The following is a 20,746-nucleotide window of genomic DNA, read 5'->3' on the forward strand; positions in this document are numbered from 1 at the left end:
TTTCCTTCCCCCTCACTTCTAGCCTCCTCTCCCCACCTCAGGTACATTGGTACTTCGTCTCGATCAGCTCTCTCGCCCACCTACCATCCCATCGGTCCCGAGCGCACACAAGGATCCACTCTGGCTACCGCTACTTCTATTGTGAGCTGTGGTCTCGTCCTGTTTGCAGCCTGATTTTGACGGAGCACAATCTCCGAGGATGTGAGGAGGTTTGAAATGAATATGACTGTGATTCCCGAGGATAACCGCGTCGAAGTGTCAAACGCAAAGGCCGGGGTCTCAAGTGGTGCGGACTTGGTTACCTCTAGCTTTTTCAGTCTTCCTGCTGTCGAGGAAATGAAGACCTTCATCTTCTAGGTAATTTGATCTTCTCATGGGACCATTTGTCATCCCAGAGACAATCTGGACGAGAGAAGGAAGGGACGAATGGGCAGCACACAACCCTTCATGTAGCAAGCAAACTTCTCTCCACGGCGTTATGATCTGATTCCACGACTGGCTGCCCGCCAAACACAAGCTTCTTGATAAGAACTCATCTTGGGGCGAAATACGGTTCCCGGTGTCATCCAAACTGTGAGAGCTTCAGTACCTCTGCAGTAGAAAACCAATACAAACCCATTCTATCCCAGAACCCAAAAAACACCTTGACAGCCTCGCAGACTCGAAGCGGCCTGGAATATGCACCTTCCCAACCCAGACCGGTGGGGTACTCAGCAGAAGTCACCCGTTTGGTCATGAGGAGGGGTTGAGGAAGAAAATAACGGGATGAACTGTCCTTCTTCTATTGTCGAGCTCCTTCCATCGACTCATTCATCTCTTTCTGAGCTCTGATTCGACAAACGGGATGGCATTATCTGCATGGCCTCCATCTCGATGCTATTGAGAGGCTCGTGGGACGTATTCTGTGCCGTCTGGAAGTCAAAAAGATCGAACGATGGGAGTCTGGACTGCAGTACGTGACCAAAGTACCAGTGCCCAGCCTCCTTCCTCCACCGTGATTGCCTGATAAAGCCCCAGGGCTATTGACTCATTGACAGTTGATTGGTCTTAATGGGTCAAGAACCTCGATAGCCTCTTGCCTCGTCTTGTCCGAGTGACGTAGCCCGTCTGCTTCGCAATCTTAAATCTCGGCTCAACAGAGCTCCTCCGCCGGTCCTGCCTGTGGGTCGGAGAGTTTTGTGCATGTCCCAGTCGGCTATAACGCTGTGCCTTTCACCAAATCCCCGCCCCAAGAACCCCTCAACTCTCGGGACGATTCTTTTCCTCGCAGTTCACATTTGGCACGCAGAGTTGAGAACATTTGTGGCTTGCTTTCTCGTCCCATCTTCGTCGTTTCGCTTTCTTTCCCCTGACGCACAGCTATGTGGCTCAACAGACGGTGCCTCTTTCGAGTTCTGGGGCAAGTGGTCCTCCCAGAGGGCTATAAGAACCCCCCTCCCCTCCTCTCTTTTCCTCCTTCAACTTCTTCCCCCATTCAACTTTCTTCCCACGACAATTTTCTTCTCGCTCAAGCTTCTCGGCTCCGTCTTCGCGGGCTCTCAAGGCACAGCATAGCCATGCACAAATCATCGGCTTCACTGTCATCAATAGTAAGTTGACAATCTCTTCTTTCACCGACGCATATCTATTTCCCTGATGATGATGGCACTCAACCGTTACCGAGTACATATCTCGGCGGTTCTCATGGCCTCGCACCTAGCTCGTGAAGCTAGTGTGTGGAAGGCATGAAGATACACTTGCCATCGCGGGGCTTCGGCCTTCCCACAGTGCCTTTCCCTTATCCTCACTTCACCATGCCGTCACTACACTCGACATCTCTCCAAACTGTCACTCAAAGTTTTCTTTTTTGCGCAAATAACGCGCTATGTCTTGCTTTTCACCCCCTCCTTTGTTGTCACTTTACTGGGACCGCATGGCATTCTGAGAGGAACACACTTACATTTTTTTTTCCTTGCGCTCTACATGACTTCAGTCTGCTAACAGCTCGAGATGTACAGCTACCGGTCAACGACATGAGCATCGGCTCCATCAGCCCTGGGAAGTACAAGGCACCAGGTATGGCATACTCGATCATTTCACCTTGTGTCTACCACCACTAACCTATGTCACAGAACAATCACTCCAGCTGTGTCGGGGCACATTGCACATCGCTGCTGCCCCTTGACTCACTGCGCGAGTTCAAGGCCGTTCGTCGGTCATCTTCATGTTCTCAGGCTTGATCAGTTCACGTTCACCCGCCGGCCTTCATCACTCTGGCTCACCGAACTGAGCCTTGGCACATTTCACACAACACAAGTCTGGACATGGACTTGCTCTTTCAGCTCCATGTCTCAGCATCTCCTGGCAATGTCACAACTTGCAAATCATCAAGGATCAGCTGTATATCCACCATAGCAGCCGCCTCAGCAGCACCCACAGCACCATCATATCACTGCTCATGGTTTCGGCCATGGACACAATCTCCATCCCATCATCGGCCAAGAAAAAACAATCATCACACCTTTCCAATGAGCCAGATGGAGTCCTCGGTCTTCTTTCAGTTCAAGTTCAACAGCCCACCGGTGTGGAATATGACAGAACTGGCATCTCTCCGTCTTCATCTTCTTCACGGAGGCGATCGCGCTTCGGTGGCACACCTTCTCTCTCAGTGAATCACTGAAAGTGGGTTGTATTCATTCACAAGCCACAGCCTTCTCGGCCATACACCATTCCAGAGCGCTTCTGTGCAGCAGTAAAGGCCTGCCCAGTCACTGGTTCAACCCACATTATGCCAGACTGCCGTGGACTTGCCGAAAGAGGAGCGGAGGAGACAGAATATGAGGGTCGTTTTCAAAAGTCACAACCAGCCGCAAGTCTCTCTTCCATCAGACATCAGCTCTTCCCACCACGTCTGGTATCCCCACCGTCTTCGAGAACCACGTCCTGGGCATGACGTTAAACTGCCTACAGTGGTCATTTCCAGAGACCACCATGTCCACCATCCAAGGACACAACCACCACAACAACAACCGCACCCCGCATCAACAGCCTACCCAACAGCCGTCCGGTCCACCAGGGCCTCATCCCAACCCGTGGATTTCGCAGACAACCCCTGAGAAATCTACTCAGCATTCTTCCTCTGCCCAGCCGCAAGCTCAAGGCCCGAAACTTCTGGCCCCTTTCATCAGGGGGTCAGCAAGTGGGCAGCCTCTGCGAGCTGGGCTTGGGACCGCGACGGCTGTGGCTCCGGTCCACCAGGCACCCATGCCAGTTTCGGTGTCTTAACTTCGTCAGTCGACACTGATCCGACCCATCCTCACCACATGACACTCAACTTGCGATTGTGGTCGCCCAGCCTGCGAGCTTAAGGCCCCCAAGCAGCTCTCCAATCAACTTGGGTAAGAGTCTGCGGGCAGCGACCGCAGGTTGGGCTTGGGACCGGAGGTGGGCATTTAGATGTTGTGTTGTGGTGGTTGTGTTTTCCGGTCCACGGGCGTTGCCCGTGTGATTGTCGTCCCGGCGACATTGGGGTGCCCGCTTGATTGGGGTGGCCGTAGCATTGCGTGCAAGAGGAAGAGGGGGCGCGATCCACGATGCGGAATTGTGGAATATGCATGGTGGAGGGGGTGGAGGCCGACAAAATCGTTAAGAATTGGGAGAAGGGAGGGGAGGGGGGAGGGGGAGAAGTTCGAGGGGGAGGGCAAGAGGAGAGGGGGAGGAGAAGTTCGAGGGGGGAGGGCGAGGAGGAAGAGGAGAAGCACGGGGTCTGTGTGTGTGGTGGGCGTGGAAGTGGTGGTGGTGGTGGTGGTGGTGTTGGACATTCCTTTGGTCTTGGTGGTTTGCTTTGCGGGCGGTAGCATGGCTCCTTCGCTGCTCCCCAAGCGGTGGGTGAATGTGTCTGAGTAATGTAGCGGGGGTGCGGACGACGGAATGTCCGCTGTCCGGGCCCTGAAGTAGGTACCTTCAAGACAAGGGGCGTACAAGATACTTCAGGGCCCGGACACCCCATTTGTCTCCTTTTTGGATAGGTGGTTTGGTCATTTGGTTGCGAACTTGGGTTGGTCATTTGGTTGAGAATTTGGGTTGAACATTTGGTTGGGAATTTGGGTTGGTCATTTGACTGGGGGTGTTCTGTCGAGAGGTGCTTTGGATATGCGTTTTGGATATTGGGTTGAACATATGGCTGGACATTTGGTTGAGCATTTGGTTGGAGATTTGGGTAGGTGGACAAGTGCTTCAGATGCGTGCTTTGGACAGCAGCGTTGGTTAGGGGCTTTGGATGAATGTTTTGGATAGAAGGCATAGCGTGGTTGCATTGGTGGCGTTGTGGTTTTGCTTGGAAAGGCGGTTTCGGCGATGGCATAGAATGGAGTTGGATTGGATGGCTTTGGACATGCACCTTGGATATGGGCTTTGGAATGGTAGTATAGTGGCAGCATAGTTTGACATTTAATCATTTGGATACTTCCGTTGTGCCTCATCATGCTTGTGGTGACCATGCTATGTGTCTCTCACTTGGCAAGTGTCTGTGGTGGTACTGATCCGTATGGTGTTTGCTAGAGGTATCCTGTGCCTGATTGTGTTTGAGCTTTTCACAAATCTTGACGATGACGGCTCTCAATCGCTGGACTGGTATCATTACTTGGCTCAGTCTTGATGATTGGGCGAAAGTACCTCTACACAGATCCAAAGCAAGAGGATGTCTTCTCGTTCAAAAAAGTGCCAGTTCATGATATGACCTCGAGGCACCGGTGTGAAGACAGAACTCGCTAGGCTTGTCTGTTGGAATAGTAACAATAGAAAGGCTTTACCGTAAACGAAGCGTTGCATGCCCCTGATTTTAGCCGGAGAAGAAAGAAACCGTGAAGTAGACGTGCTCTTGTGAAGCGAAGAAGACGGGAGGATGTGATAAGCGCGATAGACCCGATTTTGCCTAGGTAGGTAGGTAGGTACTCTCCGGGAGCGCTAAGAAAGATAGCAGATGATGATCCGTCATCATCATCATTAGGGTATTTTCGAGGACATATATCAAGTACCTCTAAGTACGGTATGAAGAGTGTTGGTGCGGAGGACCATGAACAACGTTTTCCATCGGGGAGGATGGATACAAGCAGGGATTGATCTGCTTACCTACCTAGTGCACGGAAGGATGACACAACGGGAACATCAGGTATCACAGATATCTAGAGGTACCACACACAAGTTGTTGACTTGCGTTGAATGAATGGAAGAGTAGAAGTAGAAGTAGGTATATCAGACTACCGCTAGGTACATAGATAACACTTGCACGCCCCTGTAAATCTGCACTCTTATGGATGGATAGGTATTCACGATGGGAATGGACTTCTGCCACTTAGCAGTGAGCGATGTAAGTCCGTCACATATCCTCGCTTTTGCTCTGTGTAAGTTGCTTTTATTCGTCTGTGCGCAGCCGTCTTGGAACTTTGAACTCGAAGGCCTCTAGAGGAATCTGGAAGTGGAAATGGCAGTGGAAGTGAAAGTGCAAGTTACTTTACCTCTCACTAGGTAGGTGCTGCTAACATGATCAAACAGTTCATATCATGGCTCTTATTCTGCTGCTGTGGTACAGTAGAGTACAAGCTTGATGCTTGATCCTCGCTGCTCAATGAATTAGCAGAGTTTGGAGTCTGAGGACGTTCTTGTGGCTCCTCTAGCTCCTTTGAGGTACCTACCTCTAGGAAGTTGGGACTAGGTTGGGAGCTGGGAGTTGGGAAGCCCCTGAATGGGAACGAACCTACCTACCTAAGTGGAGATTGAATGGAGTTCAGTGAGTCTTACCTCTAACGCTTCAGAGTTCGTAGAGTCCGTGGAGTCAGGGCAGTCAGTCGTGGAGTCATGAGGGTTGGAGTTCGTGGAGCCGTGAATGTGGTGGAGTAAGTCAGTCGTCTGTCTGTCTGTCTGTGTCACTCTGGTTCGCTGCACGGTTGCTGGTTGCCATGTTGGTGCTGTGTGGTCCGTTTTCTTATGCCCGCCGGCCAGTAGAACTAGTGTAGTGTGCATTACCGGGGTCTGACTGGTTGTTGTTGATGCCAAGTCCTACCCCCTTCCTCCCCTGCCGTGCATAGAGGTACCCGTACCTTATCCCCTTGCTCTGGAATAAATTGGACGGTGTATGGAATGAAGATGGAAGGAATGAAAAGAATGGCATGATGGCATGATGATGGTAATCGGTGAGATAGAGGTAGCAGCATAGCTGCATAATTGTGAATGTCCTAGGGGTAGCCACATGGTTAGCGTGGTTAGCGTCGTTAGCGCTGCGGATTTTCCCCCTTGGTGGTGTTGTTAGTGTAGGTAGTGGATGAGGATTTCCGGCATTTCAACATGGAATTCCAATCCAACGGTTCCCCTTCCGTTGTTCTTCGGTGTGTTCATCAAAAAGTTTTGAGGATGGGAACGCATGCCATTGAACCCTTCCCGCCAAAGCCATGGCCCGATGGGCGGGCAACAGGCGGCGGCTGAATGCCCCCCCCCCCCCCCCCTCCCCCCCTGGACCTGGTCCTGGTCGGTAGCATGAGCATGAATACCTCTAAACAGGCACGACAACTGGAGACAATTCCTCTCACCGATCTCACCGATCAAGTCCAAACTCATGCCATGGTCTCCGCCTCGATGGGAGAATTCCCCGTCGACTTTTCCACTTTCAACTCATAATCCGGAGTTTTTACCTTTTAGCTTCCCGCTCATTGCCAAGGCGCCGGGCCGCGAAAGCCGTTCGGTTACTTTGTGGGTTTGGGGTCGGTGTCGGGGTCGATGTCGGTGATCAGGGACGGAGGCTGGGGGGTGGTAGCCGGGCGCACAAGCAGATGTTGTTGTTGTTTGTAGATTTTGAGTGTTCATTGATTCCCCAAAGTGTAATCTGTGTCTCAATTGAAACATTGCATGGGAATAACGGCACCATTTGAATGCATGCATCGATGCACACCATCACAACAAACAAACCAACAAATGGACCAATCCAGACTCCCATTGCCAGGCCCACCCCTGACCCGCTGGCCCAAGGTCACCACCAAGGGTCCCCGCAAACTGCAGGGCTCTACTTGGCCTAGGCCAGACCTAACTGTTCGCTAAACCATTCGGCAAACATCCGCTAATCCAACCGCTGAAGAATGGTAATGTCTTCCCTGAACACATGAGCATTTAAAGCTAAGCGAAAGCTTAAAAGGAGGCCGAAAAGGGGAAGAAGTGGTTAGGTTGAGAGATTAGATTTCCCGAGGGGTTGGGCACGTGAAGCGGTTTGGAGATTGCTGCAGCATCATGGTGATGGATGTTGTTAACGTTTGTTTTTACACTACCTGCAGTGCAGTCGTGGGAATTGAAGAGCTGAAGACGGGAATCCCTGCCTGCCCGGTGTGATTGTGGTTGATTGATTTTATTGATTGATTGATCGCCCGCCCGCCCGCCCGCTGATCCCGTCGACGGCCGGCCGGGACAATGGAGCCTCCCATCATCAACTGCCGTGCTTGAGGGGGGTACCACAGTACATAGCATGCACAGCCAGCTCCCAAGAGAAAAGCCACGCGTTTTTTTTCTTGTGTTTTTTGCCACTATCGAGTCGGGCTGGACGATTTTTTTTTTTCTTTCGCTGCTTTCAGCACTGATGATAAGCAAGAAACCCTGATAGGCGTTCATCTCTTTTCTTTTTGCACGATGCCTGTGATGATTATTGATTAGAGGTCTTCCCTGCAATGACGACTCGTGTTGCCAAGGGACTGGACACCAATCCTTCGTTTTTCGTTTCGTTTCGTTGGCAGGCACAAGTTCATCGCATCTTTTTCATCGCTGTCGCTGTCAGCCAGCCAGCCCAATTTGATGCCAGCTTATGCCAGCGTGGCAATGCAATTGATATCGAGTCGAGTCGAGTCGAGTCGAGTCGAGTCTCAATGAATCCGTCCCAAAACATCGGGCCAGTCACTCAGTGGCTTCGAGACTTTTGGAGGCTTTTGTGGCTTGCTTTGACGTTCGGCGCTCTGTGGCTTGTGTTGGCCGGGAATGAATGGATGGTCGCGCCCGCCCGGCTTTTTTTTTCCCTGACTCGGCCCATGACGTCGATGTTGATGAAATTTGATTCCAATCGGCGATATTTTGGCCGGGGAGGCAAGATATGCGTGCCCAATGACGCCAATGCTGCATGCGGCTTCTTCCATACTGAAAACGTCAACAGCTCATGGATGACGCAGCAAAAAAAAAACATTTCATCAATTCAAGCTGAAGAGGCATGCATAGTAATGTCCATGATGAAACTGATTGTGAAGGACAAAATGTGTCATTTGGTCACTGGAATGAGGGAATTTGGTCGTTGTAGCTCTCATGTCTTGTCTTGGATGCCCAGCAACCTACCCAATCAATGCGCAATGCTGGTGGGGCTGTGTTGTGTGTTAGTGATGTTCTAGGTCACAGTGTTTACGCTGCTTTCATCATATTGCCTGTGCCGCCGAGAGATCATTCAATGCACTAAAGAAATTCAAAACAAGTGAGACATCGATGCGAATTCTCGCGAAATTCAGGTACGCGAGACAAAGTTTGGTAATGGAAACTCGTGACAGTGTAAATAGAGAAAATGTGGAAGCTGTCGTGAATTCGATGTATCGACAAGTCTCCCGGTCTCTCTCATCTATCTCGCCGTCCAGTCGCTTTTGAAAATGAGAAATAAAAAGGTACCTCTCTAGCAGGTATAGTAGTAATCGTGACATGGAAGTAAATGTAAACTCCCAAAACCAACAAGCCAGCCAGACAGACCCAAATCTTAATCGGCCATGACGATAATGCCCTTTTGATATGCGCCCCAAACGCCGCCGTGAACTCCCCAAGCCCATCCCGGCCCTTGTGTCCCCAGGCCAAACCAGATCATAAAATGTCGTGATACAAAGAAAATGTTACAGAAGAAAAAAAAATTCCATCCGTAGAAAACGTGATGACATCACATCACATCATCTGCAAAAAGTCCATCCTCTCCTGCTCCTCAGCATCGTTCACACCCGTCTCCTTCTCTTCCGCATTCGCAGGTCTCCTTGGAGCCCTGTCATCTTCTCTGGGCCCCGCGCCTCCATACCGATAGACCTCGGGAGTCGCGTAAGCTGAGCGAGCAGGATTGACGTTGGGGCGGATGACGGGAACAGCGGCACAGCCGTGGCTGGTCCGCGATCTGCCTCTGTACGACGCCTTTTCTTCTTCAACAAAGTCGGTGGAGAAGGACGAGTCTTCCGAGGGAGTGTGTTTGTGTTTAGGCTTGTGCTCGTGATCGCGGTAGGGGCGCGGACCACGGCGATGTTGCGAGTTGAGGAGAGCGTCGTCTTCTTGGGGGGAGCGCCGGCTGAGGCGGCGGAAGAGGCGTAGGCAGCCCATGGTTTTTTTTGATTGTGGATGGTGTTGATTTGGCGACAGATGATTTGATAGTGTGGTTGTTTTCTTCAGGTAGGTGCGTAGGTAAGCACGGCTTTCAAGACTGTAGCTTGTCGAGGTGATGAATCTGGGAGAGCTCTTGGTGGATGACCAGAGTGACAGAGGACGAGAGCAAAGAACAGCGGCGGCCTGTCAGACAAAAGTACTGGTGGAAGCTGACAGGAACTCTGCTGACGACGAATGTAAGCAGAGCAAAGGATGACGGACAGATGGTGTCGCAGTGATGGAGTGGAGTGGAGTGGTAGGTAGGTAAGTATGCAAACCCACGGATGGAGGGGGGAAATGCTCGAGTTTAAGAGGTCCCAGGACAGAGAGCTCAGACAAAGGACGAGAGAGCTTTCACTTTCCCAGTTCGGATGGCCGGCCTCTTGGGCACTTGTGCAGGTCCCTAGCAACAACCCCTACTCCTCCGCAAGCTACCTAGTAGTGTAGTACTAACAAACCCAAAGTTGTGGTGAAGTGAGCTGGCCCCCCTGTGAAGAAGTGGAATGCGGGGAGCCAAGCGGGTCCAGAACAAGCTTAAGCGAAAAACAGCGGTCCCATGTGCAACCAGCTCCGCCATGAAATTGTTAGCAGCTGTTAGTGCACCACAGACCTCCCGCCTCCTCTCCCGCCTCTCTAGAGGTAACCCTTTTCCGTCTGCGACCCACCCGACCTGCACCATGGACACCCGACACCCGACATGCCTCCCATCCACAACCTTCAACATGGAAACCTGGTTCGTAGGTACCTAACAACAAATCGGCCGCGGGTTGTTGTCGAGATTTCCGGCACGGGAATGTTGGACGGCAGAAACATTCCTCCTGCAAGTTCCTTGCCGCAAATCATACCTCCCCGGATGCTACCTAGGTACCTAGCCAACATTTGCTGACCTCCGACGTCCCCTTTGCTAGATTCCCCACGATGGGTTACACACCAGCACAGGAGCCGTATCACGAACCGACTTTTCCTCGACAAACAGTCTCGGATAAAATTGGATCAAAAGATCTCTCTGACTATGCCGTACCACCTCTCCAGCTCGACAGCAATCATCACGACTGACACAGAACTCGGGACCCAGAAGATCTGCCCGACCCAGCTGTCGAGATCGACACTCCATTACAACAGGAGGATGTATGTATGTACAGTAACATTATGCAGCATAGCATCTGTCAGTCCGTCGCCAGCCCGCTCAACAGGGCCTGGAGGGTCTCCTCGCACGTGCCTCGTTACAACCCGACCGTTTCTGGAAAGCTGGGCCATGGCAAGCCGAGCTGTCTGGACCGAACGGGAGGAAGGCGGCCAAATGGACAGGCCCGCCTAGACAACGCTTGAAAAGGCAGTCAAGAACCGAACCCTTGGCGATTGGCGACAGGGATCTTGACTGTCTTGCCCCTCACCAAACGTCGGACTGACAAGAAGAGCAGTGCGAACGTGGATTCCTGACGGTATCAGAAGCTGAGTGATTGATAACGGGATTTTTTTCCAATGTTGTGACATGGTCGGCATGGATATCATGGCATGGAGTCCAATGCTCTGGGATGTCTCCGTTTCTTTCAATGGCTCGCAGTTCGTCGCCAATAATCTCTTGACTGATGTTTATGTTTTCACAGGATTCGACTCTCGACCTCAAGATACCTACTCGCCACTTGGACCCTCGACTAAAACCGTAACCACCCCATTGATGCCGGCTTTTTACGAGCCTAGACTGGTTGTACAAAGCAAATCCCACGACGGAGACAATTCGACTTCGCCATTGGCCCCCACCAGCTACCGGAACACGCAGCGGCGCACAAAGAGACGAGTACTCGGCACCAGATCCAATGGCCGTAAAAAGCCTTCGACCCCCACGAAGTACATCCCCAAAGCCACCGAGCCAAATACCAGAAGACAGCGCAGAATTTATGTCGCTTTTTCTTCGCTCTCTTCGACAGAGACTGCGTTGATCGAAATTCAACCGCCCCAAACTTCCAAAAAGGCATCAGGAACCTGATATTCAATCCAGGTCCTCTCGACAGGCAAGTGCCAATGCCGACAAACCGCGCCGCATAAACACATGATCTGTTCTTTACAATCCTTCCGCATCACGCCCGATTGGCTTCCTCGTTTTCTCGACAAGCATTCGTTCGTTAGTTCCTTCGGGCGGGCCTTCTTGTCCTTTCATGCAGATGCGAGCACTACCTACCTCCCTACCTACCTACATTAGCTAGTGATACTACTTTATATTGCGACGGTCAAAGCATTAATGTCAGGGCCTCTAGTGCCATCCGAATGATATCGTCACCTTCTCAAAATACGTTAGGGTACATGCATTGATCTTTATCGATGTAACACTCGATGTATGAGAAAAGTAGGTAGGAGTCACTTCATGCTTTACAGCAACCAACCTGCAAAGTCGCGGTAGTGTCGCACTTTTGCTGGTCCTGTAGCTCCTCACTAGAACTACTCTATTCAATACTTTTGCTTTGTCGTTGCCTGCAATGCCTGGCTATGTATGCTGGTCGGCAATTATGGTGTTCCACTGCATCCTGGTGAGGAAGCGAGTACATGTTGGAAACAGTGGGGGCGGCAACCGCTTGGCGAGGGTAAATATTGAGCAAAGGGGATATACAGAGAATAGCTCTGTGAGGCTCAGCAAAAGCAACCTGAACGATACAAGCTTCTCGGTTTATTCTGGAAATATCAGGATGGCAGTGATGGATTGGACGGTGATGAACGGTCGGCCAGCGGCAGGTGTGAGATGTTGGTTCTTGTGCCTGACCCTGATGTGCAAGTCAAGTATGCCGCAAGTGCGACTACCTCCAGAAAGCCAGGATCGAGGGTGTTCCCACGAGAGATATCATGTTCAAGCGATGTGTTGAGTTAAAGTACCTATGAGAATTTCATCTCCCAAGTGAGCGTTCACCAAGTACGTTTCCTTCAAGTCCCTTCATCAGATCTGTACATCCATATCTCATTTTCCAACTCTCATCTTGATTCCCGGGCTGCTTCTCACTGCGTCGCCCAAGTGAACCGTTCCTAGTGTTCAGCTAGGTACTCCATCGTTATCCCATTCCCGCCTTCCTTCCGTTCAGTTCTGTTACTTACTCAGTCTTTTCTTTTCTTCACTCTTCAAGCCTTCCTTTTCATCGAAGCCCCCAAGACGGAGGGAACATCCGCCATTCCAGGTTTCCAGCTTGGGGTATGTGTAGTACCAATGGTGCCATCCCGTCTGCACTGCCCGCTCGCTCCCCAGACCCCAGTCCAACAACTCCCGTTCCCCACAGTTTCATATTATAGTAGCATGGAGCCTGGCGTTATTCTCGTCGAGGCGGAGGGCGGAGGGCTGGGGGGGCCACAGTTGCACCAAACCAACAGTCCCGATCGTCGCACGACGTTGAACGGGCAGGTAGGTACAGCCTGCCTACGCTAGGTAGGTAAGGTAGGGTGTATTATATTAACCTAGACAACTCCCTCTGGCCACTGCGACTACCCGTTATGTACCTAGGTAGGTACAATCTAACCCTGGTATGTTTGTTAGTTTGGTACAAGCAGGGGTAGAATATAGGGATGACTAGCCAATGGAATCTATTTATTTCAAGCCAATTTAAGGTAAAACTAACACACTATAAACACCATTATACATTATTTGACATTAAAAACAAGGAAAATAAGGTGCAAAAACAGAGATTTGAAATATCAAATTTTAGTAGCCAATATATCTACTATTTACTACAATAACAGAGCGCAACCGCTTAGGCATCGAGTATACCAGCTTCTTTATATAAACCTCTAGGCAAGTAACCTATACTTTATTAATAGCTTCCCTAAAGGCATTCCCAATTAATCTAACCGGGTAATTACACTCAATCCAACGCTTCATCTAGAGCCAGACGTACTCAATAGGGTTCAAATTAGGTGAATAAGCCGGCTACATAACTTACTTATCCATTAGAAAAAACTCGTTCAACACCGCTTTAATTGTATAAAATATATAAACGAGCACGTTATTTTACTATATTATACAATTACAATCCGCGAACTAAAAGGAGTACAACAATAGTACAATACACTCTTAATAACTAACGGAATTAATCTTACCCTATTTCTTATCCTATACTAAAGAAGGCCCTTTAATGCCGTTAGTAAAGTAATTCCAAAATATCCAATTATTAACTCTCTAGCGAATTTATACGTTGTAACTCCAACCCCAGTCACCCCCCTCCTTCGGTCGCATTCCCCACACCGCTATTTTCCTATATAATTTAATACCCTTATTCTTTTAACAATAACAACTCCACTATAACGCTATTGATTTGATTGATTTTAGTCGCAATAAGCTCATTATTATTCGAAGAAGCGATTACTAAGGTCCGTAATAGATTTTCCTAGCGTATAATAACTAAGAAGTATAAGATTCTACAATCCACCCTATCCGACCGTATCCGAAGCATTCCTACCTTATACGATGTTAAAATATCCTAATAACGGTTGTCCCCCGCTTAAGAATTCTTTTTATATAAAAAGATATTGAATAAGGAGAAGGTTGGCCAGCCTTTTAACCGCCGTTACATTGTTAGCTTTATAATAGCGATACTAAAAAGAGGAGGCGATTATAATAAGCTGGGGGCGCGTTGGGTAGACCGCTTTATAAGAAGAAATCCGACCGTTATAATAAAGATTTCGAGCCTCTTTGAGTTAATTAGAGTTGGGGGGTCTACTAAGGAAGCCTTTACAAAATTCTTCGACCTTCTAGAAGCCTAAATTCGCAATAAAGGTATTATTCCTACTAATATATCTAATATAAATAAATATAGTCTTTAAGAGTTGGAATTAATAGATAGTAAGGTCCTTAGGACTACCCTAATAAAAAAGGTATACTTAATAACGATTAATATAACAACTTAGGTGACTATTATCGAATCTAATACTACTAAGGGCAAAAGATTAATTCCCGTTATTATCTTTTTTAGTATTAACCTCTAGGGATAATAGTTCCTTAAAATAGATTACAAACTCAAAAATTAGAAGTACATTAATACCGTTAGTAAATAAAATAATTTAGAGATTGCACTACTATAGTTGAAAGAGGTTTATCTACTAGAAACGAAACTAATTGATAATAGTTAACGTCTCTTAGTCTTCAATAAATATATTAGCTATATAATTAACAACTTCCTCATTAAAGTATTTTAATACTGTTATAGGGCATTCTTAGTGGATACTTAGATGCTCTGTCTTATTATAGCAACTACTTACTAGAGTGTATAGCCTATTATATAAGAGTATTTATTCCGTTAACCTTTGTTAAGGTTAACGGATTATTAATCAATATTATACTAACCGAACGTCTATCTTACTTATACTTAGTAAAGTCGTATACGAAGTCCTAGGTTGAGGCTTGCAATAGCTCTTACCTTTAACCTCCTTTAATAAGACTATTATTAATCGTTACACACTATTACTCTATTTAATAACCAATTATTTACTCTATTATTCTTTATTATTATTACTTATAAAGTATATTATTGTATAATAAGTAGTACCTACAATTTTATTTTAAACCGACTTTATTATTTCTATTATCTCTTCCTTTTATTAAAGGAGGAAATATATTAGGTCTAATAATAATTTATTAAATTTATTAACTATTATTTAACTTTTGTCCTTTTGAACCAAATACTTACACATTTATTCTTTAGAATCTCCTTTCTTTATTACTTTATTACTATTTAATTAGGTCCTAAAGTTAAATTAAATAATATTAAAGACTAACTAAGTAAACCCCCGGACAACTTTCGACTTTTAGAATAAATATCTAATATATAAAATATATTGAATTATTAAATTTACTATATTTGAATTGTAATTTTACTATAAATAGAGATTCTAGTAATTATTTACTAAATTGTTCGTTAAAGCCGCCCAACTATATTTAAATAAAGAAATAGGTCTTATTAAAATCGAATTTAATTAGGCTGTTGATATTAACGATAATATTTATAATAAGGGATAGATCGTTAATTTGGATATAGTAGACTATAAAATTTAATAGGTTTTATATAAATACTACCAATTGGTCGCTAATTACCTACTTCCAATATACTAAATTTGGCTGTTTCCTACTAAAGAAGGTACATCGGTATAGCTCCGGAAGAAGAATTAGAAACAATTTATAGCTAAAATTAAAGAGAATAGTATAATTATTAATATTACTATTTAAGTACTAATTTCCTTTAGTACCGGTAGTATTACTATTTTAGTAGTTATTAGCGTTTACTCTTCGCCGGTTAATTTTTTAAATATAGTTAAAATAGTTAATATACTAAACTATATTAACTTAGTATAAATTCTTATATTACCTTCCTTACTATTTATCCCTACTAAATAGTATATTTAATTAGATTTAATTTAACAATCCTTCTCGCCTACCGAATTCATAATTTTGCAAACGAATTTAATTATTAAAATTACTACTAGTATTACCTAACAATTAACTATTAATCTTACTATTAAATATTTTGGAAATTTTATATAAATTCAAACTTTCTTATACTTTACGTAGAAATAATAATAGGAGTAAATAAAATAGTATCTAAGAATTATTTTTACTAATAATTTCCCGGCCTATTTTATTAATTAGAATTAAAATACTATACGTTTTATTTAACGTAATATAAAGCCCGGAGGTAAATTTCTAAATCCTCTACTTTATTTCGCGTAATTAATTTATAACGTTATATATTTAGTTCAAAATAGTATAAAGCCCGGTTTCGGTCTCCCGGCCCCTACTATTATAAAACGTATTATTTCTCAACTTTACGAAAATTCCGCAATTAATTATAATTAGTATTCTAACGGTCTTATTAGTCCTACTAGCAAAATAATTATAATTAATACTAAAAATCCTTATAATACCGTTGATTTAATTAATTAAATAAAAAATCTTTAGATTAACCGTACTAACCAATAACTCCTATTTAATAATATTAATTAGCTTCCTATTTATTTTTACGATTATATACCGCCTTTAGCTATTAATTGCTATATATCCGGTTAAACTATACGAATAAACCCTAAAGGTTTGACGGATTGGACTCTAATTAATAAGAGAGAAGCAAAATAGTAGGAACGTTAATTCTATTAATAAGAAATACCTTTAATAATATTGAATAATAACGGTTACCTTCCCCCTACTATTTTAAAAGTCCCTACCTTTTTAATACACTTAATTTTCTACTAAAGTCCTCCTCCTACCAATAATCTATAGTCCGTCCGTTTTAATATTAATTTTAATACTTTTAACCCATTAATTAAAATTAATAGTGATAATATAATAATAAACAATTTAGTACTTCGTAAAATATTTAAAGATTTATATAATTATATTAAAGAATTGGAAAATTAAAACCAGACTTTTATTAATTCTATTTTTAAAACTAATACGGAATACTATCTATCCGTTAAAGACGAGCCGTTTGAAATTATTAATATTAGAATGTAATTTTCTAATACAAAACCGAATAAAAAGAAAAAGGGCGTATATTAAAATAGTTAAATTAATATCTATATAATTTTTTATAGGTTTAAAAATATAATTAAGGGGTATTTAAAGGTTTATCCGGAAAAATATTAAATTATTACTAATAACTTTAATTAATTATTTCGGAGCGCGGCACTATACTAATAGAATTTTTCGCTTTCCAAAGACGAATATAATAATCTTCGTAATAATTTTAATAGAATTCTTAATATACTTAACTCGGTCTTCGGAACTAAATTTTATAATATATAAAAATAATTAAATACGAATAAATTTATTGTAGAATTATATAAATTAGACAAATTATCGCTTCGCAATTATTCGACCGTACTATTCAAATATATTTATCTTTAAAGAAACGTTTCTTACTTCTAATTATATATTCGCTTATAAAATAGTCTATACCCTATAATACAAATTATATATATTTTCCTTAAATAGAACATTCGTTTTAGTAATTATATTAATAGGGTTAAATAAAAGACTTTACTTATATATAGGCAATTTCTCGAAGTACTAAAGGCTAATCGGTTAATTTATTATACGGTTAATAACTCTAATAATAAGAATAATATTTTTAATATTCATACTAACTTTTAGAAAAATTATAATAGTAATAAACCTTTTAAGAAAAAATTTTAATACTATAATAATAGGTTCGGTAGTAAATTGGGCAGAAAGTCTTATTCTAATTAAAGATTCCAGAATTTTAATAATAAGTTCAGTTAGTATAATATTAGCCGGTCGAATAATAATAATGGTTATTAATATCGCTAGAGTAAAAAGTTTGAATATTATTAAGTTTCGCGGAATGGCCGTTGTACTTATACCTCCGCTATAATAATCTTCGCAGGCGACTCCAATATAAATAATAAAATCTTTTACTTATAGAATAAACATTACTATTTTATTAGTAACTTCGAAAAAAAGGTAGAAGATTTTGTAGTAAATACTTCTAAAATTAAATGTAATAATAAACCTTCTATTTATTTTACCGGTTACTTAGCCCTTACTAAACCTTCGTCTCCTAATATGTTATTATTCTATATTCTTTTATATATAATAAATAACAAACCGGCGGTTATTCTTAATATAGTTCCTATTAGAAATACTAATTCCAATAGGCCTGTACAACCCCTATTATTAAATCTATTATCCAATACTAAATTTATAGTAATTTTTATATATTTAAAGAAGGCTTAAATATTTTATAGGTTGTTTAATCCTTTATTTAATAATTGAGTAACTTCTACTAAGAATAGTTAGAAATTATTTAACTAGGTTAAAATATTAAAGAAAGTAACTATTTAAATAAATTTATAAATACTAATAAATGGACGGAAGCCTGATTTATTAGAAGTTTAGTATAAAAGCTAATATACGCTACTTACCTTTACCGAAGGATAAATTATTAAGGCAATTCCGGATATTGTATTTAGGAATAGGGAAATAAATTTGTAAAGGGTTATATTATACCTATAGGTCAATATTAAGTCCAGCCCTAGTATACCTATTATTACTATATATTTTAATTTTGAATATTTATTAATAGTAGTAAGTAAAGCGTTTAATAAATAGTTTTTATTAAATATATAATATATAGTAGTATTACTTAATATTATAAAAGGTATTAATTCTGGGATTATTATTAATATAACCGCTGAATTTGATTTTTATATAGAGGAAAGGTTAATAGTATTAAGGTTAATGGATACTTCCAAATATCGGCTTCAATTATTAATAAATTAGGCCCGAATATATTATTGGGAATAGATTTCCTTCGTTACTATAGCGCGAAATTAGACTTTAATACTACTCTATACTCCTTTAAATCGGTTTTTAATATAAAGGTCTAAAGCGAAGTCTTTTCTAAAAAAGAAAAAGAGGGGGAGGACGTGTTAATTACCGAAATTTTTACTGAATTTAATACTCTATTACTAAAGGGTTAATTAAGAATTATTCTAATAAAATATAGCATTTAATTTAATAATTAGTATAGTTTGAATAAATGTCCTATTTATAATTTTTACGTATAATACCTTTAATTACTAAATACTATAATAGATAGTAAAATTTGTAAGGTTATACTATATTTTAATTAATTTAAAGAATTAATATTTGTACTTAGAGGAATACAGGTAGGTATAATTATACGACTATTGTATAAGGTTAGCGAATTAATTAAATTAATTAATACTTCGGACGTAGCTTTTTGTCCCTGAAATCCAAACCAGACTTACTTAAAAATAATATACTATATTTATTAATAAAACCGTAGAAGACGAAAAGGATGCGGCCGTTAGGAAGAACGCTTTTAAAGTACCTTCTTATAGAATTATTAAGCCTATTAATATTAAAACTATTCTTTCCAAAGTAGGTATTAATATTTATAATATTAATTTTGAATTCTCGGAGTAAATTAAAAGCCTCTTAGATAAATACGTCGACATTTTTAAAGATAGAAGGATTATACTAATAAAAAAAGAAGATAAAATATATATTAATTTAGTTAAAGAATAGTAAAATTAATAGAAAATCGTTAAACTTTACCCGCTGGGTGTTAAAGATTGCGAATTCTTTAATAAAGAATATAATAAAATATATATTCAAAGTAAAATATTATTTATATTTTAGTTAACTCCTATTACTTGCCCAATATTTATTATTTAGAGAAAAATTAATAGAATTAATAAAGGACGTATAGTAATTAATCTTCGACTATTTAATAGTATTACTATACTAAATATATATCCCTTGCCTAATTAAAAAAATATTATTAATATAATAGTTAGTAAAAAGTTCTTTTCGATTTTCGATACAGTAGGATTTTTCTACTAATTACCTATTTTTATTAAGTATTATAACTATATAATAATTATTAATCTTTAAAATTTTAAATAATTTAATATTATATTAATAGGCTTTAAGAACTCTCTAACCTTTATATAAAGATTTATAGATAGGTTGTTCTTTAAATATTGTTTATTTGTACGTACTTATATTAATAAGATTATCATTTTATATAATATTTAAAAGAAATATATAGTATATTTAATTATTATTATAGGTTTTTTTAATGAATATTATATTTATATTAGCGCTAATAAGTCCTTTGCGGGGTATCCTTTTATATAATTGTTAGGTAGTATTATTGATAAAGAAAGTCGAAAACGTATAGAAGATTGTATTAAAGCCTTCTAGAAGCTAACCTTCCCTAATATATTTAATAGTTTTAAAATTTATTTTAGTATAATTAATTAGTTATTTTAAAGTATACTATAATTTATTATTAAAGAAGAACTATTTAATTGAAGGAAAACGGAGCTATTATAGCGAGTATACGAATTGGGTAATTTATAAATAGGTTTAATAAAATAAATAAAATAAATATATGTATTAAAGGTTAAATTCGAACCGACCCTTAAAGAGTGTAATGCTTTCCGTATTATATAAGAAAGTTTATATAATTAAATTTACCTTTTCTACTATAGAAAGAGCGAAGTATTATTTATTAAAATAGATATAAATAATTTAGTTTATAGGGTTTACATTTTCTAATTAAAGTGCCTATAGGATGGAGAATCTATTTCCGGAATAAGTAAAATCCTATTAATTATAATTAAATTAGTATACTCTCTATTAAAAATAACATTCTCTATTGAGAAGAAATATAGGTCTACGGAAATAGAGATTGTAATTATTATTTAGGCCCTATAAAAGCTTCGAAAAATAATTTAATTTAACGAATATTAGATTAATATTATTACTAACTATACTTCTATTGTTAGAATTATTAAATATACTTTACTACGTACAATAAATTTAGCTAAAACTAACCTAAAGTTC

The 20,746-nt window shown here is 41.4% G+C and overlaps 4 protein-coding genes across 4 annotated transcripts; 2 read left to right on the plus strand and 2 right to left on the minus strand.

Moving 5' to 3' along the window:
• Positions 1-2,970: 2,970 nt before the first annotated feature.
• NEUTE1DRAFT_98897 (uncharacterized protein) lies at positions 2,971-3,264 on the plus strand (the record flags this gene model as incomplete). Its single annotated transcript, XM_009850696.1, has 1 exon — positions 2,971-3,264. The coding sequence occupies one exon, from the start codon at positions 2,971-2,973 to the stop codon at positions 3,262-3,264; it is 294 nt and encodes a 97-aa protein (XP_009848998.1).
• Positions 3,265-3,431: 167 nt separating this feature from the next.
• On the minus strand, positions 3,432-3,839 carry NEUTE1DRAFT_135764 (uncharacterized protein; the record flags this gene model as incomplete). The annotated part of the gene is made up of 1 exon (XM_009850697.1): positions 3,432-3,839. One exon carries the CDS (start codon positions 3,837-3,839, stop codon positions 3,432-3,434), a length of 408 nt encoding a protein of 135 aa, XP_009848999.1.
• A 4,689-nt stretch (positions 3,840-8,528) lies between these two features.
• Positions 8,529-9,342, minus strand: NEUTE1DRAFT_59355 (uncharacterized protein; the record flags this gene model as incomplete). Its single annotated transcript, XM_009850698.1, has 1 exon — positions 8,529-9,342. The coding sequence occupies one exon, from the start codon at positions 9,340-9,342 to the stop codon at positions 8,923-8,925; it is 420 nt and encodes a 139-aa protein (XP_009849000.1).
• A 1,552-nt stretch (positions 9,343-10,894) lies between these two features.
• On the plus strand, positions 10,895-11,371 carry NEUTE1DRAFT_135766 (uncharacterized protein; the record flags this gene model as incomplete). Its single annotated transcript, XM_009850699.1, has 1 exon — positions 10,895-11,371. One exon carries the CDS (start codon positions 10,895-10,897, stop codon positions 11,369-11,371), a length of 477 nt encoding a protein of 158 aa, XP_009849001.1.
• Positions 11,372-20,746: the final 9,375 nt, after the last annotated feature.

This window comes from Neurospora tetrasperma (genome assembly GCF_000213175.1).
Source record: "Neurospora tetrasperma FGSC 2508 unplaced genomic scaffold NEUTE1scaffold_2, whole genome shotgun sequence".
NCBI lineage: Eukaryota > Fungi > Ascomycota > Sordariomycetes > Sordariales > Sordariaceae > Neurospora > Neurospora tetrasperma.